We start from the raw sequence: 21,123 nt of genomic DNA, 5'->3' as shown, positions 1-21,123 counted from the left end.
CCTGATTGTTTGATGAGAAGTGAAACAATCCACAAAGTAGTTGGCAGTATTGCCATATGGGAGAATCCTTTCCAGACATCAAACAGTTTGTCAGTACAGTATACTTTTTATTATGCAGACCTTTATTAGCTGGAATCCCCGGTTAACAGGAAAATTTCATGAATGGCATTACACTTTTTTTTTCTTTACTAACTGGAAAAAATTATGAAAATTATCTGGAATACATTTCCAGTTGTAGTGTTTCGTGTAGAAAGGTTAGCTTATGGGGTGACCTACAACATGTTTAACTAACAGCAAGAGAGAATGTCATGTATAGTTCACATGGAGATCAGAGTAGGGAGAGCAAAGGAATCTTTGTACATCCGGCATTGGTCCTTGGTACTGTGTGTATGACAGCAGAATAAAGTTACATGCACATGTAGTTAGTGTTAAGCATCACATGTTCAGTTTCATATGTTACACAAGTTTCAGATGACCAGCTACATGTAACCAGATAATTTGATTAACCAGAATCCCCCATTCCATGACATTTCTGTATAACAAAGAGTGTACTGTAGCAGGCCCCAGCCTCACCAGCTCTTATGATAAAGGTGGCTAAGGGCAGGGTTAGAACAGAGCCCCATTGGCTTTTCATTCAGCTTTCTTCATGAGCTGAGTGAACAGCTAAAAGACCATTTTCCTCTCATGCCTTTAGTGGTGGTATTCTGATTTTTCTGCTTTGCATTATTGAACAAAAAGTGGGTAGATTAAATAAATTGAATAGCCAAATTCATTGTTCAGTGACAGGAAGGCAACAGTTAATTACATTTTTAGGGATATGCTAATGATAGCATGCCGAGAATTCAACTATCCGTATAGAAAAATATGAGTTAATACATTCTATCATTCAAAGGAAAATGCCTTTTTAAGGCTAGAATGGTATTTCCTGGTGGAAAATGTTTGTTTATACCATACATTTCCAAAAAATAAATAATTATGATCTAATATTTAGGATTAAAACACAGTTGATGTATGAGATTTGGCAGCCTCTGTTAACATCCTAGATAGCAGACAGAGATCCATGCAGAATGGTATATTATTTCTGGATTAGGTCAGAGTCAAGGAGGGAGCAGTGATTCAGAGTTATGTATTCCCATCCACCTGAACATAACAGGGGGAACTGTTTTGAGACTATACCATTTTTAGTTTAAGTAGATTTCCAAACCATATGAGGCTTCAGATGCATCCTGCTATCTCTTGCAGTGCAGGCCAAAATTAGTTATTGGGATTCTGAATTTCCTGCAATACAGACGTAGTTAAACTCTCTTTATTTTTGAGCATTTTTATTTCTGTTTTAGAAAATTCTTGTGGGGAAGCTTGCAGATTCAGTTTCACAGTTGAAGCCTCGTTCAGTATAATTATATGGAAATTATTATTACTATTATTTATTATTTACATTTCTGTAGCATCTATGAGCCTGAGACTGGAACTAATACCCCATTAGAGCAAATCACTGTATAAACACAGAACAAAAAGACAACACCTGCCCAAAGCATTTTACAGATTAAGTGTAAGATAAGAGAGAACATATGGAGACAAGTCAGGTGGCATAACGTGATAGACAGTGGTCTCAGCACACCAGTTATTTCAAAACACTAATCAAAACTACCACAGTAAAATGTAGAGAGCCCTGTTCTCAAATTAAACTTGCCAAATTCAGTGACATAATTTTAGTAGCAAACAATCTGCCTTATAACATGTACATAATTTTCACTTTTTCTTAAGAAGTAAAAGAGCTAAAAAGTGTTCAGTGTCGACATATGCAAATCACTAACATTTCATTGCAGCAGGCGGTAATATGCTGCTTGCTATTTTACGGGAGCCGAGAAATTGACCAGGCACTACTGCGCCTGGCGCCCAGCTCCCTGGAGCTGAGGGGCTTCCTCCCTCCCACCTCTGCCCTCCTCCCTGCAGAGGTGTCCCTGCTGGGGAAGCAGCCGTGCCATCCCAGGCTCCAGCCGCCCACTTCCCATGCCTCCCTGCACTCCCCCTTCTCCTCCTCTGAGCCCCCATGGAGCTGGGAGCCAGGTGCAGTAATGCCTGATCAGTTTGTGGCTCCCAAGCAGGGAGTGGGAAACTGACCAGGCGTTACTGCACCTGGCTCCTGGGGGCTTGGAGGACACAGGAGGGGGCAGGAGGGAAGTGGCAGGGGATCCCCTCCGCCCCAGGCTGTTGGAAGACAGGTGCAGCAGTGTCTGGTCAGTTTCCCAGCTCCCACAAACACTGGGGAGCCAGAAAACTGGCCAGGTGCTGCTGTGCCTGGCTCCCGGGTCCCGACAGCTGAGTGGAAGCCTGAAAAGTGACCCAACGCTGCTGCTCCTGGCTCCAGGCTCCTAGGGGTTCAGAGGAGGAGGGAGGGGTCCCCAGCCACTGACTTATGTGAAATTTGAGTGTTATGGGGATTGTAGGGAATGCTACACCCCCCGCAACGTAACTTGGGGATTTACTGTAGGTCAAAAAGATAATTTCTCTCTGTCCTATTGTCATAACTATTTAACACTTTACCCCAAAATTGGGTTAGAAATCCCCACACCAGCTGTCCACACAATTCATATGATAATGACTAGTGGAGGATGCTTCAAAGGAAGGAGCAAGAGTACAGAGAGAACAATTATGGAATGATTTTTCTCTTTAAGAGTATTTCTTTTGAACTACATGAGTCAGTGGTTGGTATATGACCTGAAATGTGGTATTTTCTATCTTTTATGTGTGTGTAGGATTAGCTATCATAACCGCGTGTGTTGTGTTCCATGTACAGTAGAAGCTCTATTATCCAGCAGTCCTGAAGTGTCCAGGGAACAGGGGTTGCTGGGTAATTAAATGCGTCAGATATCGCACAAGTCAAATGTACCACGGGCCCCCTCTCCACCCACCCCATTGTCACAGGCCCCAGTGGGCAGCCGGCCCCACAGCTGCCAGCATCTGCTCCACCAACCCCATGGCTGCCAGCCTCAACCTGGCAGTTGGTTCCCTCCCCCACTGCCACCACTGCCAGCTAGGTAGCTGGCTCCAGGGCCGCAAGGCCACAGCTGAATAGCCAGACACCCTGGCCCTGATCCACCGGTCACCAACAGAGCAGGTGCTGTTTAATTTCGTGTTCTGGTTAACCAAACTCTGGATAATCTAGTTTTTATGTATGTATTATCCATATAATACAATTCTTATTTTGAATATTTGTTCTACAAAAATATGCAGAGGTTGCAACTGAGCTGGAGGTATGTTTATACATAGGTGCAGATATCCATACATGTAGAAAGAGGCTATCCTTTTCCCAAAGCTCTTGCAATTTTTAGATAGACTAAAGGGGCAAATAATTGTATTCTGCATTTTATGGTTGAGGAATTGCGCCAAAACTGAGAGGCTAAAATGAAACAAGAAGCATGTATCACAGAAAAAAATGGATTGCAGGTCTGCTTATCCTCAATGAACCCCTTTAACCACAAAAACAACCTTGCTCTCCCCACTATATAATATAATACAGATGTCTACTCCTTCTTTAGAATTCTGCTGAACTCTTAAGTCAAGATCATCTTGTACCAGTCAGTTCCACAAGTTGACTATAATGCGTTATGTAAAGAAGTATTTCTTTTAATCAGTTTACCATTTGTTGCCACCTAGTTTAATTAGGTGGCACCTTGGAGGGAGAAGAGAAAACAAGGCTATGGCTATGCTAGCCCCTGCCTTTTGAAAGGGGGATGCTAATTAGCCACTTTGGCAGATACTAATGAGGCGCTGCTATGAATATGCAGTGCCTCATTTGCATAATTGTGGTTGTGCGCGTTTTGAAAGTGATGCTTTCGAAACGCACACCACTTGCATAGACAGGGACCTTTTCAAAAGGACCCCCTGGATTTCAAAAGCCCCTTCTTCCCAAAACCAAATAGGAAGAATGGGCTTTTGAAGTCCGGGGGTCCTTTCGAAAGGTCCCTGTCTACACAAGTGGTGTACGTTTCAAAAGCAGCACTTTTGAAGCACGTGCGGCTGCCATTATGCTAATGAGGCACTGCATAAATATGTCAGCACCTCATGAGCATCTGCTGAAGTGTCTCATTAGCATCCCCCCTTCGAAAGGCAGGGGCTAGTGTAGCCATGGCCTAAGTGTTTAATTGGTCTTCCTATTCCATTTGGTTTAATTCATTATTTTATAGACCTGTCTCTCATTTCCTTCATTTTCTCTCTAAACTAAACCGTATCTTCCCCCCACCCACCGACTCTTTCCACGTACAGAAATAATGCTTCCAAACATTTTTATCAGTCATCCATTGAGCTTTGGAATTGCAGGGAGGTGAGAAAGAAGGTGAATGAAGTTTAGATTATGATCAGTCTAACCTCCAAATATTCCTTTCCTGGAATGAACAGGGGCTTTTCTAAAATCTCATATTCTCCGATTTAGGATTTTCATGCATAACGGCTCACATTTTAATCAGATTGTTACGATTACTAATCATTATTATCTTACTTCATTTTAAATGTTGATACTTTTCTTTCACATTGTAATCTTGGCAGTGTGTTGAAATTTTTTTTCCTCCTCAAAATGGCAATGGAAATCCCTTCAACAAAAACATTTAACATAGTTTAATCCTAAAAAATCCAGAAGAGGCTTTTATCTTTCATCAGTAGAGAAATTACAATCAACCAAATGGAAAGGGAAGAGGACTAATTGCTTGAATTTTAGTGCTTAGTATGTCTGAAGCAATAGACTTTGTTCATTCATTATTTTATCAGCAAAAATATTCTGTGATATCTAGCATTGTGGAGACTGTAGAGCTGTATTCTGAGCTGCTCACACATAGAAGAAGCAAACAGAATGGTTATTAATTGTATCCTTGTATGAAAGAGATTTATTAGATTGTGAGGTCTGAAAAAGCCCAGCAGTTGCTTTTCACAGGTCAGTTTAAAGTATTGCAATATGGAATCAAATCATGTCTGCTATTAACGGTAAACTAGGAGAGAAAAATTTATGTGATTCAATGCCTTGGAAATATTAGTTGGATTTTATATTGATATTGATGTATACATGGACATTTTTCATCTCATACTTGATGTTTTGCCCCTTCAGCCCTGAGCTGCCACATCGAACAGAAGGAAAATGTCAGTGACCCTCAGAACCAAGTGTGAACTGCATCCTAAGTGTGCATTATCAATTAAACGTTTAGTTGTCTTAGACAAATATTGAATATCAGCAACTAAAAGTATAAACGTGTTCTCTTTTCCCCCCCACAGTCTCCAAACGTCCACAATTATCCAGATATGGAAGCTGTACCCTTGTTGCTAAATAACATGAAGGCAGATCCCCCAGAGGATTCTTTATCTACGGACCATTTCCAAACACAGACTGAACCAGTGGACTTGTCAATAAATAAAGCCAGGTCATCCCCTACAGCAGCCTCATCTTCACCTGTTTCCATGACAGCATCAGCCTCCTCTCCTTCTTCTACTTCAACTTCTTCTAGTCGGCCAGCCTCTTCTCCTACAGTAATAACATCAGTATCTTCAGCAGCATCTGTGCCATCAGTATTAACTCCAGGCCCTCTTGTGGCCTCTGCGTCTGGTGTTGGAGGCCAGCAGTTTTTGCACATAATCCATCCAGTACCACCTTCAAGCCCCATGAACTTACAGTCGAACAAAATGAGTCATGTGCATCGCATTCCAGTTGTGGTGCAATCAGTACCTGTAGTCTACACGGCTGTGAGGTCACCTGGAAATATGAACAACACTATAGTAGTACCGCTGATGGAGGATGGGAGAAGCCACGTTAAAGGTAAGAAAAAGCCAACTTTCCGTATCCCAGGCTCACTTGAAATCACCTGGGTATCCGGAGCCAGAAATTTGGCTGGTCAGCATTGTAAAGGCATAAATTAACCTCTAGTAGTTGAACAATAGTTCTTTTGAAAATGCTCTTACCATCATCTGCTGAATCTTGTTTTACCACTAAATTTAAGATTTAAAACTAAACTAAAGAACAGATGGAGCAGCTTCATCCATGTTATAACTTCATTAGAGTCAATGAAGTGGCTCAAGAAATAAATTTGGTATTTGAATGCTTGGCATTGAAATTAGGGAATAGGAGAATGGAAAAATAGTTTAAAACCCACATACAAGGACAGGGTGAATACAGCTGGTTAGCATAGGGATAAGAAACAATTTGCCCTGGATCCCTAAATTCCACCCCCCCCAAGAATTGGGCTCACAACCCTGAGTTTAACAGGCTGATGCTCAAACCACTGAGCTATCCCTCAGACTGGGAGAGAGGAAGGAAGAGAGTTATGATGAGATGTGGGAAGGAATCCTGGGAGACAGGAGAAGGGTCGAGAGAACACAGAAAATAGATGGGTCTGGGTACTATGGCAGTTGATACTGTGTAAGTACAATGGATCAAGAGATGTTAGTGGCAGTGGTGGAAATCTGAGGGGGTGGGAGGCTGGAACCATGGATTGTTGCATGATAATAAGTAGAATATGGATACATCTCCCCCCTCCCCAAAATGAGCTGTTGCTCCAACCTGAATGGGGGTCATATTAATAGTTAATCTCAATTTTTAGGATCTATGAGAGAGAGAAGCATTTTTTATTATTATGATGTATAACAGCCCTAAATTTTCTTATTACTTAATTGAGATGTTGATGCAGCCCATCCCAAAGGGTTGTCTCTTTCAACTTTTTTGTCTGTTTTTGGCATAATATATTGTGTTTGTTGCTAATGGTGGTTTTTTATGATTTTAGTAATATCATGTTGTTCATAAATCTGCTTTTCCCCTTCAGTTGCCTCAGTCTCCTAGCTTTAGTGAGGAAGTCAGCTAGTCAGTCTTCTTCCAAAAGTTAAGGTTATCCTCTTTATAGACACAGAACGTGCAAAACTAACACAGAATGTATCTGGTTTTCTTTTCTGATGATGACTGGAGATATTTTATTACGTTTTATACGATGACATCATGTAGGGCCCTATGCCATGATGTAAAAAATGATGAATGAAAGCAGCATGTGAAGGAATTCTAAAAATATATAATCTTAGTTTACTGTTCCATTTTGGAGTTATGCATCAGGATATAGCTGAAATCTGATCTTGATCTTAACTAGAATTGTCCTATGGCAGAGAAACTGTTGGCTTACTTTTCAAAAGTGATAACTGCCAGTGCTTCCAACTTCGTCTGTAGTCAATACCTTCCCACTTTGAGAATATAAACTCACTGCTCCAGTTCCTCAGACTTCCAGAATTCTGTATACTCTAGGCCGGGATTTCAGCCAACAAGCTTCAGATGCAGACATTCTGAGTACCCCGACAGTCTCTTCTTTGTGCTATTGTTGTCAGAGATCATTGCTCAGCTCTATAGCACCTCTTAATGTACAGCTATAGAAGAAGAAGGGATTAAGCTGTCCTTTAATTTTTTTCTCTTCAGCTGCACCCTTTCTACTGTCATTGGCACTTCTGACAACAATATACAAGTTAATTTGAATAATTGTAATAAAAGGATAACAGTAACAATCCACAATCGGTAGTCATCCTTTCTTAGCTCTCTCTGGTGCGTGTTTTCTTTCTTCATTTGTTACAATATAAATAAGATGAAGGCAATAAGCAATATATATTTTGCACAAATTAACAACTAAAACTTAATTTCACATATACATACCATATTTTAAATGCAGTGGTTAGCTTTTTTTAAGATTAACCTAAGTAATAAATATGCTGATAACAAAAGAGCATTATCTGCAAATTAAACTGGTGCCAATGTTCTATAGTCAAATGAATGAGACATGCACATTCAGAATTATCTGAAACCTGTCTGTGCCTTAAACTTTCACCTGATGGTTGGTCATTTATGGAAATGCAAAAAAAGAAATCTTTAGAAACCAATTCAGCTCTCAATCAACATGAGCAATTGTTAGTGGTAGAGTTTGGCTCTTAATCTGAACATTCTTTGTAGCTTGCAATTATCTAAGTCAAAAATAATACTGGTGATACTAGGCCCAATTAGGAAAGTGCTTAAGTGCATGTTGACTTCAATGGGAATTAAATGTATTCTTAAAAGTTAAGCACTTATTTAATTGCTTTAAAAAACAGATACTTCTTTGAGTAGTGTCCCCATGGATGCTCCACTCTGGGTGTCAGTGTGTCCTCATGCTGGCACTCCGAAATTCTTCTATAGCCATGGTTTCCCACACCATGCGTACACAGTAGAGCCTCCTCATGTGATGTGGCATGCACAGAGTGCGGACCCCTCAGTTCCTTCTCTATTGTCCTTGGCTGCAGTTGGAGCCTCTCTCTCTCTCAGGCTACGTCTACACTAGCCAAAAACTTCGAAATGGCCACGCAAATGGCCATTTCGAAGTTTACTAATGAAGTGCTGAAATACATATTCAGCACCTCATTAGCATGCGGGCGGCCGCAGCACTTCAAAATTGACGCGGCTCGCCATCGCGCGGCTCGTCCAGACAGTGCTCCTTTTCGAAAGGACCCCAGCTACTTTGAAGTCCCCTTATTCCTATGAGCAGATATCTCATAGGGGACTTCGAAGTAGCTGGGGTCCTTTCGAAAAGGAGCCCTGTCTGGACAATCCGCGTGGCAGCGAGCCGCGTCAATTTCAAAATGCCACAGCCGCCCGCATGCTAATGAGGCGCTGAATAGGTATTTCAGCGCTTCATGAGTAAACTTCAAAATGGCCGTTTGCATGGCCATTTTGAAGTTTTTGGCTAGTGTAGACACGGCCTCTCTCTCTCTCACTGAAAGACAAAGAATTTGTTAGTTAGTTAGTGTTTGTTGTCTCTGTCCAAGTTACTTCTCTTGTTAAAGATCACAAAAGCAATAGAAAAAAAAGTTAAGCTTAGTGTTAGAATTAGTTGCTGTGTCATCTCTATGCCAGGCTTGCTGGGCTTCAAGTGATGTGCAATGTGCGGGGAAGCCATGCCAGCCTCTGACTGCCATGCATCCTTCATTAACTGTCTGGATGAGGGTCACCATATGGACTCCTTCACCCACTGCTCCAGCCTCATAGCAAGGACCAGGCTATAGACTTATCTGTACAAAAAGTCCCTCTAACCACCAGCTCCGGAGCAGCCCTCCACTGAGAAACTGGCACAGGAGACCAAGGGTATGGTGTGTCCCTCTACCTTGGTTGGCACCCAACAGCAAAGGAGGACTCTTCTCTGGTGCGTTCCTGGCCTCCGGCACTGTCCTCATGGGCTGCACCAGTTGAAAAGGCTGCACCGATGCCCCCAGCACTATCTAATCTGGCACTTCTTAAGTGGATGCTCTCAGAGCCAAGCTGCCAGCATTCAGCGCCTCCAATGCCGTTGGCACTGCTGACTTCAGCAGCCTCTATTCTAAGGCATAAGATGTCCTCAGAAACTAAGATCCTGCCCTCAGTGCCAGAACCAGAGCACAAGCGGCACCACTACAAGTCTCTGTGTCACTCGCATGAGGCACTGGATTTGGCACCCAGCACCACCCAATTCTCTCACAGCACCAGACAAGGCATTGAAGCAGCACTGAGACACCCCTTTGCTGAAGCCCCTGGCATCAGAGTATGGCACGGTATCCAAGTGGCATCATAAAGATTCGCCAACAAGGGCGCACACACAATACCAGCCCCAGCATCTCCCAGCTCTTCACACTATGTGTCCCCCATCCCGTTTTCCAGCTAGGTGCTTGGTGTTCTTGCATGACTTATGGGCCAAACCACCCAGCCCAAGATGGGGTGGTTCCAACCAAAGGAGTATCTTTTCATCACTGCACTCCAGACCCATGAATTCCAACTGGAAAGGTGTACTGCCTGCCATGGCTTACCCACAGCTACCTTCTCCATGATTTACACACCGCTACCCATCTACCCATATCTGCAAGAACTAGCTCCTCAATGGTCACCTTGGCAGACACGGTCGCCCTGCTCTCATGCTCTCTTGGCATCGTCCACTGTGTTCAGGGACTGCCCCGTGTCACTGCAGCCCACCACATTGTCAACATATCCACTGTCACAACACTCTGAGCCCGAGGTTTCCCTGTTGGAGGATAAAGCCAGATCTCTGCTGCATCACTCCTCATCTTCACCAAACAATGCAGTACTCTCAGTCTCACCTCCCCCTAAAGACGACTCATGGGCTTTTCAGGAGCTACTTTAGTGGGTGGCCCAGGCTCAGGAGCAGGACCTGCAGGAGGTACAGGTCAAACAGTATAGACTTCTCCACACTCTGCAGCCTCCCTCCTCCCCCAGAATTGTGATGCCTATGAACAAAGCCATAATGGACCCCACAAACATCATCTGGCAGATGCCAACTTCCATTCCTGCAACCAACAAAAGGGCTAGCAAATGCTATTTCATGGCTTCTAAGGATGCGTAGTTCCTGTTCATCCATCTACAACCCAACGCATTAGTGGTTGACACCATCCATAACAAAAACAAATCCTTTCATTCCATTCCTAATGACAATGCAAGCAAGAAGTGGGACATCATGGGGTGCAAAGTTTACTCTTCAGGCATGCTGCTCCTCTGGATGGCAGACTATGTTGGCCTGCTATGACCATCTTAACTTTTCCAAGCTGTAGGAATTGGTTCCCTCCTTAACAGAGCAGCAACACCTGGCCCTCATGAATGTCATACACGAAGGGTATACCATTGCCTATATGGCACTCCAGTCTGCCATTGACATGGTGGGCATGGTGTCTAGAGTCATGACCTCTGCTGTGGTTATGAGGTGCACATCGTGGCGCCAACCCTCAGGGGTCGCGAAAGACCTGCCTCAGAAGGTGGAGAATCTTTCTTTTGACAAACAACACCGATTTGCGGAGGAAACAGATGAGGTCCTACACTCGGTGAAGAATTCTTGTACCATGCTGAGCATGCTGGGGATTTACATCCTCCCTCCCCAGTTAAGTGGGCTTGGTACACTCCTTATCAATGATCACAGGAGCAGTTCCAATGGCAAACACAACATTTTGAACGTCGCCAATGGCACAGATCTCAGTAGTGAAAACTTCACTGACAGTCTCACCAACCGTCCGTGGCATCTCCCCCTCAACAGCCCAAACAGCAGTTTTGAGGGTTTCGTTGGGAGCCTGAGAAATCTTCCTGTTTCAGCCACCACACAGCCTGGTTGCCATCCATTCCACCACCACCTCCGACCTTTTTTCCACCTCTTGGCCACCGTTACCTTGGACAAGTGGGTCCTGGAGCTAGTGGCCCAGGGGTATTCCATCCTGTTTACCTCTACTGCCCCACACACCATCCAATCCTGTCCCTCTTCAGGGATCCTTCTCATGAGCATTTGCTCAAGCAAGAGGTACAGCACCTCCTCCATCTGGGTGCCATTGAGCTGGTCCCAGTGTAGTTCCAGGGCAGGAGGCTCTTTCCATGTACTTCCTAACCAAGAAAAAGAATGGGGGATGGAGCCCCATGCTCCACCTCCAGACAAATAAATTCTCTTTTGATGATTCAAGATGGTGACTCTCATGACCATTATCCTGTGACTGGACAGAGATGACTGCTCTCTGCTCCCAACCTACAATGTGCCTACCTCCACATCACAATCCACCCAGCGCACAGGCGCGTCCTTCATTTTACAGTGGGGTCCTGCCACTACCAATACTGGGTCCTCCTGCTCCCATGAGCAGATGGGAACAAGGGGACTTCGAAGTAGGCGGGGTCCTTTTGAAAAGGAGCCTCGTCGGGACGAGCCGCGCGGTGGCGAGCCGTGTCAATTTCGAAGTGCCACGGCCGCCTGCATGCTAATGAAGTGCTGAATATGTATTTCAGCGCTTCATTAGTAAACTTCGAAATGGCTAGTTACATGGCCATTTCGAAGTTTGGGGCTAGTGTAGACATGGCCCATATCTCTTTCCTCCTTGCTGCAGCCTTCTGTATCAGGACTTCAGATGCACCCTTCACTCTGATCCATTTAGGCTGCACCTCCATGCGTGGCTCCTTCATGGTTCTAGAATGCCACAATCACATGCTCTGAGTGGGAGAAACTGATTCTCATTAACAGCAGACAGGAGTCCACCCGCAAGTCCTACCTCTACAAGTGGTTAGGTGCTAATCATCCAATGCCCCCTTACACCATGCCCCTTCCCATCATCCTTGACTATCTGCTGCATGTGTCTGAGTCAGGCCTAGCCTTCAGTACTGTCTGGGCACATGCTGCGTCATTAGTGGCATTCCACCGAATGGAGGATGGGATATCTTTCCTTGCCCGTCCCACCAGTGTGCTCACAGAATTCATGTTCCCCCACATATTGCTTTGTTTCCTCACAGAAAATGATCAGGGAGCACAGAGAAGCCACAAGAGGAGTCACATTCCCCTTCCTGTGGCTGTGTACCTTTGGGCACTTGAAGAAGCTAACAGAGAAGCTGGGGGGGAGAGAATGGAGATACCCAGCTGGTGCAGGATCACCCCAACCTGCTCATCCACTTAAATCCAGTGTAGCTAGACTCATCCCACACACACACAAGCTTCCACCCTACTGAGCCTCACCTTCCAGAGTTGGGGACTCCCTGGACATGGGCTCTTGCCCAGTGTCAGGCTCAACTGCTAGCCCCAGCTTGGGTGAGGGAAGAGTGCAGTTACCCCACCATGTACTCCTGGACTCCTTACGCCTGGACCTCCCCTCCCACCAAACAACATCCACCTGCATACAGATCCCCCTACCAAGTTCCACCCCCTTGCATCTGGACCCACCCCGCCTCGCACCCACGCCTCCTCTCTGCTGTGCCCTAACCACCTTCACCTGGACCCAGCTGCAGAGTCCCATTGCCTCTGCACTCAGCATCCCCCTCCAAACAAGCCCCTGTGCATCCAGATGCCCCTGGCACCTAGACCACTCACTGAGCCTTCTGAACTTGCAGGCTACATCTACGCTAGCCCCAAACTTCGAAATGGCCATGTAAATGGCCATTTTGAAGTTTACTAATGAAGCGCTCAAATACATATTCAGCGCCTCATTAGCATGTGGGCGGCCGCGGCACTTCGAAATTGACGCAGCTCGCCGCCATGCGGCTCGTCCAGATGGGGCTGCTTTTCGAAGGGACCCCACCTACTTCGAAGTCCCCTTATTCCTATGAGCAGATGGGAATAAGGGGACTTTGAAGTAAGCGGGGTCCTTTTGAAAAGGAGCCCCGTTGGGACAAGCCGCACGGCGGCAAGCCGCGTCAATTTCGAAGTGCTACAGCCGCCCGCATGCTAATGAGGTGCTGAATGTGTATTTCAGCGCTTCGTTAGTAAACTTCGAAATGGCCATTTGCATAGCCGTTTCGAAGTTTGGGGCTAGTGTAGACACGGCCACATTGCCCTGTATAGAACTCTCTCACCTCACATCTGGATCCTCCCACACCAAGTTCTCCCACACTTGGATCCTACCAGGCTGAGCCAGCCTGCCCATGTCTGGTACACCTAGCATGAAGGTGCAAGGCCCCAGGGTGTTTCTGTGTCAGGCCTGGCTCAGATCCTCCCCCATCCTGAGTTTAGCACCCACCTCCAGAGGTGGAAAAAGTAGCCAAAAAGTTACTTGAGTAGAAGTGCAGCTGCTTTCATTTCTGGATACTTGAGTATGATAAAGCTGTGACATGTTTGCTTTTACTCAGGTAGTTTCTAGAGGGGCACCAGTGACTTATATTGAAGTACACCCCTCCCAAGCCCCCAAAAAAGCAGCTGCACTTTTACTCAAGTAACTTTTTGGTACTTTTTCCACCACTTTTTCCCAGCTCCACTTTCAGCCCAAGCGTCTAGCTAAACATTGGAGCAGTAATGGAGGAGGAGGGCACAGACTCATCCCATTACTGGTAAGGAAGCCTTTGGCACCCCGCTATAAGGTATAAGTAAATATGCTGGTGGCTTCTGGAGTTGACCCACATTTAAGTTTGCCAATTTTACACTCAACCCCTGTGTTCAGTTGCTCGTAACTTAGCCAAACTTTACTCATTTGGCCTGAAATTTTCCATGTCTGGAGTTTGTTTCAGGGCGATTTTGGGAGTTGGACATTTCAACTAAAATAGTTCATATGTGTAAGAGAACAAGGTTATGGGAAAATACATTGATTTGTCATGTAGAGAAACCACATACATCTGCTTTGTTGAGCTCTAGCAACTCCACACTTTGGCTCAGGATCTTGAAGTATAACTGAGGCTTTTATCTGGGATATGTGCCTTTTCCACCAATGTACTCAATTTATAAGCCTCTGAAAGAATCTCAGTTCACATATGGTCAGATAGATAGATGGTTGTGTTATAGTTTGTTGCACTCAAAGATGATTCCATCTGCACTGAGCTCCAACTTCTCATAGCTCCTACATATTAACTGAGTGTGCACATCATCCCTGCAGAGCAACTGAGCATGCTCTGTCGGGGACTGTACACACCCAGGAGGCTTTTCTCTGAAAATACTTCATCTGCCTAACGTGGAAAACTGTGGTGCTTAGCACAAGAACTCAGGACAGAGAAACTTTCTGTCTCTTCAGCTCTCAGTGATCCTCCTGCTGGGGTGAGGCAATATGGAAGGGAAAGGAGGAAGCAGCATCCAGATGGATGAGGATGGAAGGAGGTAGAAAAGGGAGAGAAACAAGGTGGGAAGTTGGAGAACAGGAATGGAAAGGGGCAGGAATGAGGTAAGTAGAAGGATAAAAACAAGAGCTTTGCAAAGGAGCAGAAGGGTCAGGAAGAGAACTCGAGAATCTAGGAGCTGAAGGATGGGAAGGAGGAAGGAATCAGGTGGGAGGGGTAAAAAGAGAAGTTGTACAAGAGGTGGTGATAGCAACAGAAGGAGGCTGGAGAGAGGCTTCAGAAGAGATGGGCAGATGGTTTGATAACCAGCACAGCACCGTTTCCTCACAGAACCTGAATGTGCTCACCCTTTATTTGCTGTCAGAAAATATCTGTAAGCCCACTGACAAATTATGGCTCTCAATCCACCTCTCGTGGCAGGTCCACACAGAAGACAACAGCCTTCTACTGCTATAGCTATATTATTCAAGTGGTTGCAAGGAGGGGGTGTTTTTACATGATAACATATTTGTTGTTTCAGGGTTTAAATTTAAAAAAAAGAGGAAATTTCATACAAAAGTGGTTAGAGGACTTTATGTTAAAACGGCAAGCACGCAAAAATTTGTGCAATAGGAGTGAACTCTCTTTTTATTGGATTTTGTGTGTGTGTGTGTGTGTAGTTCATTTTAGATCAAGCTCAGCAGAGTACCTTTGTTGCATCCTGTTATGTCGTGTAAAGAATATGCTCCACATATATTTAAACAGTTGTCTTTTACATGCCCTCCAGTAACTAAGCTATTACTCAGTAAGAAAAACATTACCAGTTTGGGTAGGCATTCTGTGTAGTTACAGAAGGAAATACTCCTTTACTAGACTGTTTACCCACTGGTAAGATAGTAAAACAGTCTTTTAAGCTATTAAGGATGCACTCCATGTGGGACTTTGTCTTAAGTACTGGTTTATATTATAAACTTAGAAATTCAATAATACGCACTATTCAATTTGTACCATGACTCAAAGTTCAGGTAATATGGGTCTGTGTAAAGTCTGTTATTTTATGTGGAATGATTGATTTTTCAATGTCTCTGCATCTTCATTCGCTGTTATTTTTGACCTGGTTTCCAACAGGGTGGAGTTTCTCTGCTATTTTTTTTTCTTTTGGGTGTGCACAAAAATCCATAGTGGCTGAGCACACTCCAAGCTTTCTCCTACGCATTTACTGGATATCTAAAACACTTGCAAGCTGATTACACCCCCTGCTTTCTTTGGCACAGCCAGCAGTGGTTCTGGGAAAGAAGCAAATGAATGGCAGTGACTAACCACAGAGTGAAACAGAAAGAAAAGAAACTTATGTCATAGGGTGGAGCTCACATTACTGTCATAGACGCTTCATTTATTTCAGAGTCCAGGAAAATAGCAATTCTTCTGGAATGAAGAATCTAAAAAATTGGTAGTGCAAAATATGGTTTATCATGCAGAAGCAAGATTAGAAAGGCTAAGGCACAAAATGAGCTCGAACTAGCTACAAGCACAAAAGGAAACGAAGACTTTTTACAAATACATTGGTAACAAGAAGAAGACTAAGGAGAGGGTAGGGCCATTGGTCAGTGAGGAGGGAGAAACAGTAACAGGGAATTTGTTTAATGATTTCTTTGTTTCGGTCTTCACTGAGAAATCTGAAGGAATGCCTGACATAGAGAATGCTAGTGAAAAAGGGGTAGGTTTAGAAGTTGAAATAAGAAAAGAACAAATTAAAATTTACTTAGAAAAATTAGATGTCTGCAAATCACCAGGGCCTGATGGAATGCATCCTAGAATCCTCAAGGAGCTGACAGAAGAAGTATCTGAGCCTTTAGCAATCATTTTCGGTAAATCGTGGGAGACGGGAGAGATTCCAGAAGACTGGAAAAGGGCAAATATAGTACCCATTTATAAAAAGGGGAACAAGAATAACCCGGGAAACTACAGGCCAGTCAGCTTAACTTCTGTGCCAGGAAAGATAATGGAGCAGGTAATTAAAGAAATCATCTGCAAGCATTTGGAAGGTGATAAGGTGCTAGGGAACAGCCAGCATGGCTTTGTTAAAAACAGATCATGTCAAACCAATCTAATAGCTTTCTTTGATAGAATAACGAGCCTTGTGGATAAGAGAGAAGCGGTGGATGTGGTATACCTAGACTTCAGTAATGTATTTGACACGGTCTCACATAATATACTTATCAATAAACTACGCAAATACAACTTAGATGGGGCTACTATAAGGTGGGTGAACAACTGGCTGGATAACCGTACCCAGAGAGTAATTATTAATGGTTTTCAATCCTGCTGGAATAGTATAACTAGTGGGGTTCCACAGGGGTCTGTTTTAGGACCGGTTCTGTTCAATATCTTCATTAACGATTTAGATATTAACATAGAAAGTACACTTATTAAGTTTGCAGATGATACCAAGCTGGGAGAGGTTGCAACTTCTTTGGAGGATAGGGTCATAATTCAAAAGGATCTGGATAAACTGGAGAAATGGGCTGAGGTAAACAGGATGAAGTTTAATAAGGACAAATGCAAAGTGCTCCACTTAGGAAGGAACAATCAGTGTCACACATACAGAATGGGAAAGGACTGCCTAGGAATGAGTACAGCAGAAAGGGATCTGGGGGTTATAGTGGACCACAAGCTAAATATGAGTCAACAGTGTGGTGCTGTTGCAAAAAAAGCAAACATGATTCTAGGATGCATTAACAGGTGTGTTGTGAACAAGACACGAGAAGTCATTCTCCCGCTCTACTCTGTGCTGGTTAGGCCTCAGCTGGAGTATTGTGTCCAGTTCTGGGCACCGCAGTTCAAGAAGGATGTGGAGAAATTGGAGAGGGTCCAGAGGAGAAGAAAGGCTGAAAGAACTGGGCTTGTTTAGTTTGGAAAAGAGAAGATTGAGGGGGGATATGATAGCAGTTTTCAGCTATCTAAAAGGGTGTCATAAGACAGAGGGAGGGTACTTGTTCTTCCTTGCCTCTGAGGATAGAACAAGAGGCAATGGGCTTAAATTGCAGCAGGGGAGGTTCACGTTGGACATTAGGAAAAAGTTCCTAACTGTCAGGGTGATCAAACACTGGAACGAATTGCCAAGGGAGGTGGTAAAATCTCCATCACTGGAGATATTTAAGAAGAGGTTAGATAGATGGCTTTCAGGGGTGGTCTAGAAAGTGCTTGGTCCTGCCATGAGGGCAGGGGGCTGGACTCAATGGCCTCTCGAGGTCCCTTCCAGTCCTACTCTTCTATGATTCTATGCATTTGAGACAGAGGCTACTTTTAAGGAAGGATGAATGAAATAATCGTGGTTAAATGTGATGATTCCTACAGTGCAAATATTTTATTTTAATTTTAAAATAAATACTAAAGACTTGCCAATGTCTAGTTCAGTTTTGTCCTGTCTGGAATTACTGAATCATTTGTTCAAAACATTTTTACCTAAAAGTATATATTTCATTCATGCATTTATTGTTTGGCACTGATAAAGCATTTAGTTCTGCACCAGACCTGCAGAGAGGCCATCACCAAAATGTTCACTCCACACTCAGACAGCAGGAATTGTGAAGATGCTAGGTGCTTCTCCCTGCTTGAATCTGTTGGGCTTTTGGGTTCCCACTGCCGTGTTTGAAAGGGAGGAAATGTGTCTACATTTCATTCCTTCCTATATCCTATTTGCTAGCAGCTGGGGACAGTTCACTGTTGCTGTTGGTTTGGGGAGGCAGCAACGATAAGAAGACCTGCCAACTATGCCCAGCGGCAGGGGTGAACAAGGTGGGGGGATCCCCCTTAGGAGGGTATGAAATTTTGTGAGGGTGGTGCAGCACAATTGGCTGCATGGTCTCTGGCTCATCCATTATTAGAAATATGTTACTGTTTTTATGTATAATAACAGAGAGTAAGCCGTGCTAGTCTATATACTATCAAAACAAAAAGCAGTCAAGTAGCACTTTAAAGACTAGCAAAGTAGTTTATTAGGTGAGCTTTCAAAGAAGAAGAAGTGAAGTGGGTGGCCATTTCGAAGTTTACTAATGAAGCGCTGAAATACATATTCAGCACCTCTTTAGCATGCGGGCAGCCGTGGCACTTCGAAATTGACGCGGCTCGCCGCCGCGTGGCTCGTCCGGATGGGGCTCCTTTTCAAAAGGACCCCGGCTACTTTGAAGTCCCCTAGTTTCTATGAGCAGATAGGAATAAGTGGACTTCGAAGTAGCCAGGTTCCTTTTGAAAAGGAGCCCCGTCTGGACGAGCCACGTCAATTTTGAAGTGCTGCGGCCGCCCGCATGCTAATGAGGCGCTGAATATGTATTTCAGCGCTTCATTAGTAAACTTCGAAATGGCCATTTGCATGGCCATTTCGAAGTTTTTGGCTAGTGTAGACGTAGCCTTATTGTCTTATAGTCCCTATTACATATGTTGTTCAAATTATTCCCTGAATATATTTTTTCTTCTTGTTTTTCCTGGCTTGTTATATGTTGGCAATGGAATTATTTGTGTATTAGATGAGTGGTGTGATTTAGATCTTAATAACTTCAGTAGTTTGATTTTGTGTAGATGAGAGTTTTGTGACATTCAAACAGTTTAAAGAGTAAAAAGAAAAATCAGCACGTTTATTTATATATATACTGCCAGATGGAGATACATAAATATGTGCATACATTATATACATCTGTAGACATACACATGTAGCTATAAAGTTACAGCAAAATATCATTTTGCTTGTGAAATGGTGTTTTAAATAATGCCTTTGATTGAACAATGACAATTAATAGCCTATGGTAGATTAGTTACATAATATGTCTGAGAATGCCAATTTCCATTTACCGTGAACCATTGCTATGCCTAATGCACTTAAGTGCTGCAGCCACACAGACATAAAAATCTCAATAAAATCTGAAAACTGTAGCGTATGGGTAATCTTGCTATAAGTTGTAATAAAAATTACCCCTGTAGACTCTATATTCTAACCATTAAGTTCATGGATACCTCTGCTTTGTACATAAAGTTTTATTAAATACATCGACCAGTTCTGTTGGCTCTACCAGATAGGAAGCTGTTTTGATTTAAAATCTGATTAGTGTTCTTGGAGTTTTTTTAAAAGCACAAACTGTTCATAATTAACATTTGATAGGAGGGAAAATTATCTTCTATGTGTTCCCATAGTAGTTATCTGTTGGGGAGAATAGTGAATAACATCTTTCCCACAATGACTAGGTTTGTAAAGCAAGGATTTGGTTTCCCAATACCTAGGTGTCCTACAGTATATTGCGTAGACTAACACACAATACCCATCTCTAAGGATTTTCTTTGAAATGCTTCATGTGCATCTGTATCTGGAGGTGCTGCTTCCAGTGTTGGAAATACGTAGTGGTTCAGTGTACTGTGTTTCAGTATTTCCCTTCCTAGTGAAATTTTGAAACTTGTCACATAAGAACATAAGAATGGCCATACTGGGTCAGACCAAAGGTCCATCCAGCCCAGCATCCCATCTGCCGACGGTGGCCAATGCCAGGTGCCCCAGAGAAGGAGAACAGAAGACAATGATCAAGTGATTTATCTCCTGCCATCCATCTCCTGCCCTTGTTCTGAAGGCTAAGGCACCATACTTTATCCCTGGCTAATAGCCATTTATGGACCTAACCTGCAAAAATTTATCAAGCTCTTTTTTAAACCCTAATAGAGTCCTGGCCTTCATAGCCTCTTCGGGCAAGGAGTTGCACAGGTTGACTGTGCGCTGTGTGAAGAAAAATTTCCTTTTATTAGTTTTGAACCTACTACCCATCAATTTCATTTGGTGTCCCCGAGTTCTTGTATTATGGGAAAAGGTAAATAATTTTTCTATATTCACTTTCTCCACACCATTCATGATTTTATATCTAGCCTCTCCCCATATGGGACCCGTTCCAAGCCCCTAATCATCTTAGTCGCCCTTTTCTGAACCTTTTCTAATGCCAATATATCTTTTTTGAGGTGAGGAGACCACATCTGCACGCAGTACTCAAGATGTGGGCATACCATAGTTTTATATAGGGGAAGTATGATATCTTTTGTCTTATTATCTATCCCTTTTTTAATAATTCCTAACATCCTATTTGCCTTACTAACTGCCGCTGCACACTGCGTGGATGTCTTCAGAGAACTATCCACTATAACTCCAAGATCCCTTTCCTGATCTGTCGTAGCTAAATTTGACCCCATCATGTAGTACGTGTAATTTGGGTTATTTTTTCCAACATGCATTACCTTACACTTACCCACATTAAATTTCATTTGCCATTTTGCTGCCCAATCACTCAGATGGAAATATTCAGAAATATTAGTCACAGATGGAAATATTCAGAAATGCTTAGTACCAAGTGGATGAGTGGATTATAGATAGAATTTATTTTTACCTTACGTGACTGGAGATCTAATCTATAACTCTCATCACATCGAGCAAATATTGATATTAGCTTTCTTTTCCCTTCCTTTCATTCAGCTTGATCCTGTCAGCTAAGACCAGATATTGCAGTGGGGCATGCTGCTCTCTGGCATTCTGCAGTGTCCACAGCTAATGCCACCCATTTCTGTTAACAATGGTGTCCCCAAGGCATAATGGA

The 21,123-nt window shown here is 43.5% G+C and overlaps 1 protein-coding gene across 4 annotated transcripts in view; it reads left to right on the top strand.

Moving 5' to 3' along the window:
• KLF12 (KLF transcription factor 12) overlaps positions 1 to 21,123 on the top strand; it is a 419,409-nt gene that overhangs the window by 238,238 nt on the left and 160,048 nt on the right. For all 4 annotated transcript variants that reach the window (XM_074988826.1, XM_074988807.1, XM_074988814.1 and 1 more), the window contains exon 4: positions 5,263 to 5,800. In XM_074988826.1, coding sequence (XP_074844927.1) covers positions 5,263 to 5,800 — 538 coding nt within the window. The remainder of the gene's footprint in view (positions 1 to 5,262; positions 5,801 to 21,123) is intronic.

The sequence above is a fragment of the Carettochelys insculpta genome, chromosome 1 (genome assembly GCF_033958435.1).
Source record: "Carettochelys insculpta isolate YL-2023 chromosome 1, ASM3395843v1, whole genome shotgun sequence".
In the NCBI taxonomy this organism is placed as follows: Eukaryota; Metazoa; Chordata; order Testudines; family Carettochelyidae; genus Carettochelys; species Carettochelys insculpta.
Note: the sequence above shows the minus strand (reverse complement) of the source record. Positions and strands in the feature narration are given on the sequence as shown.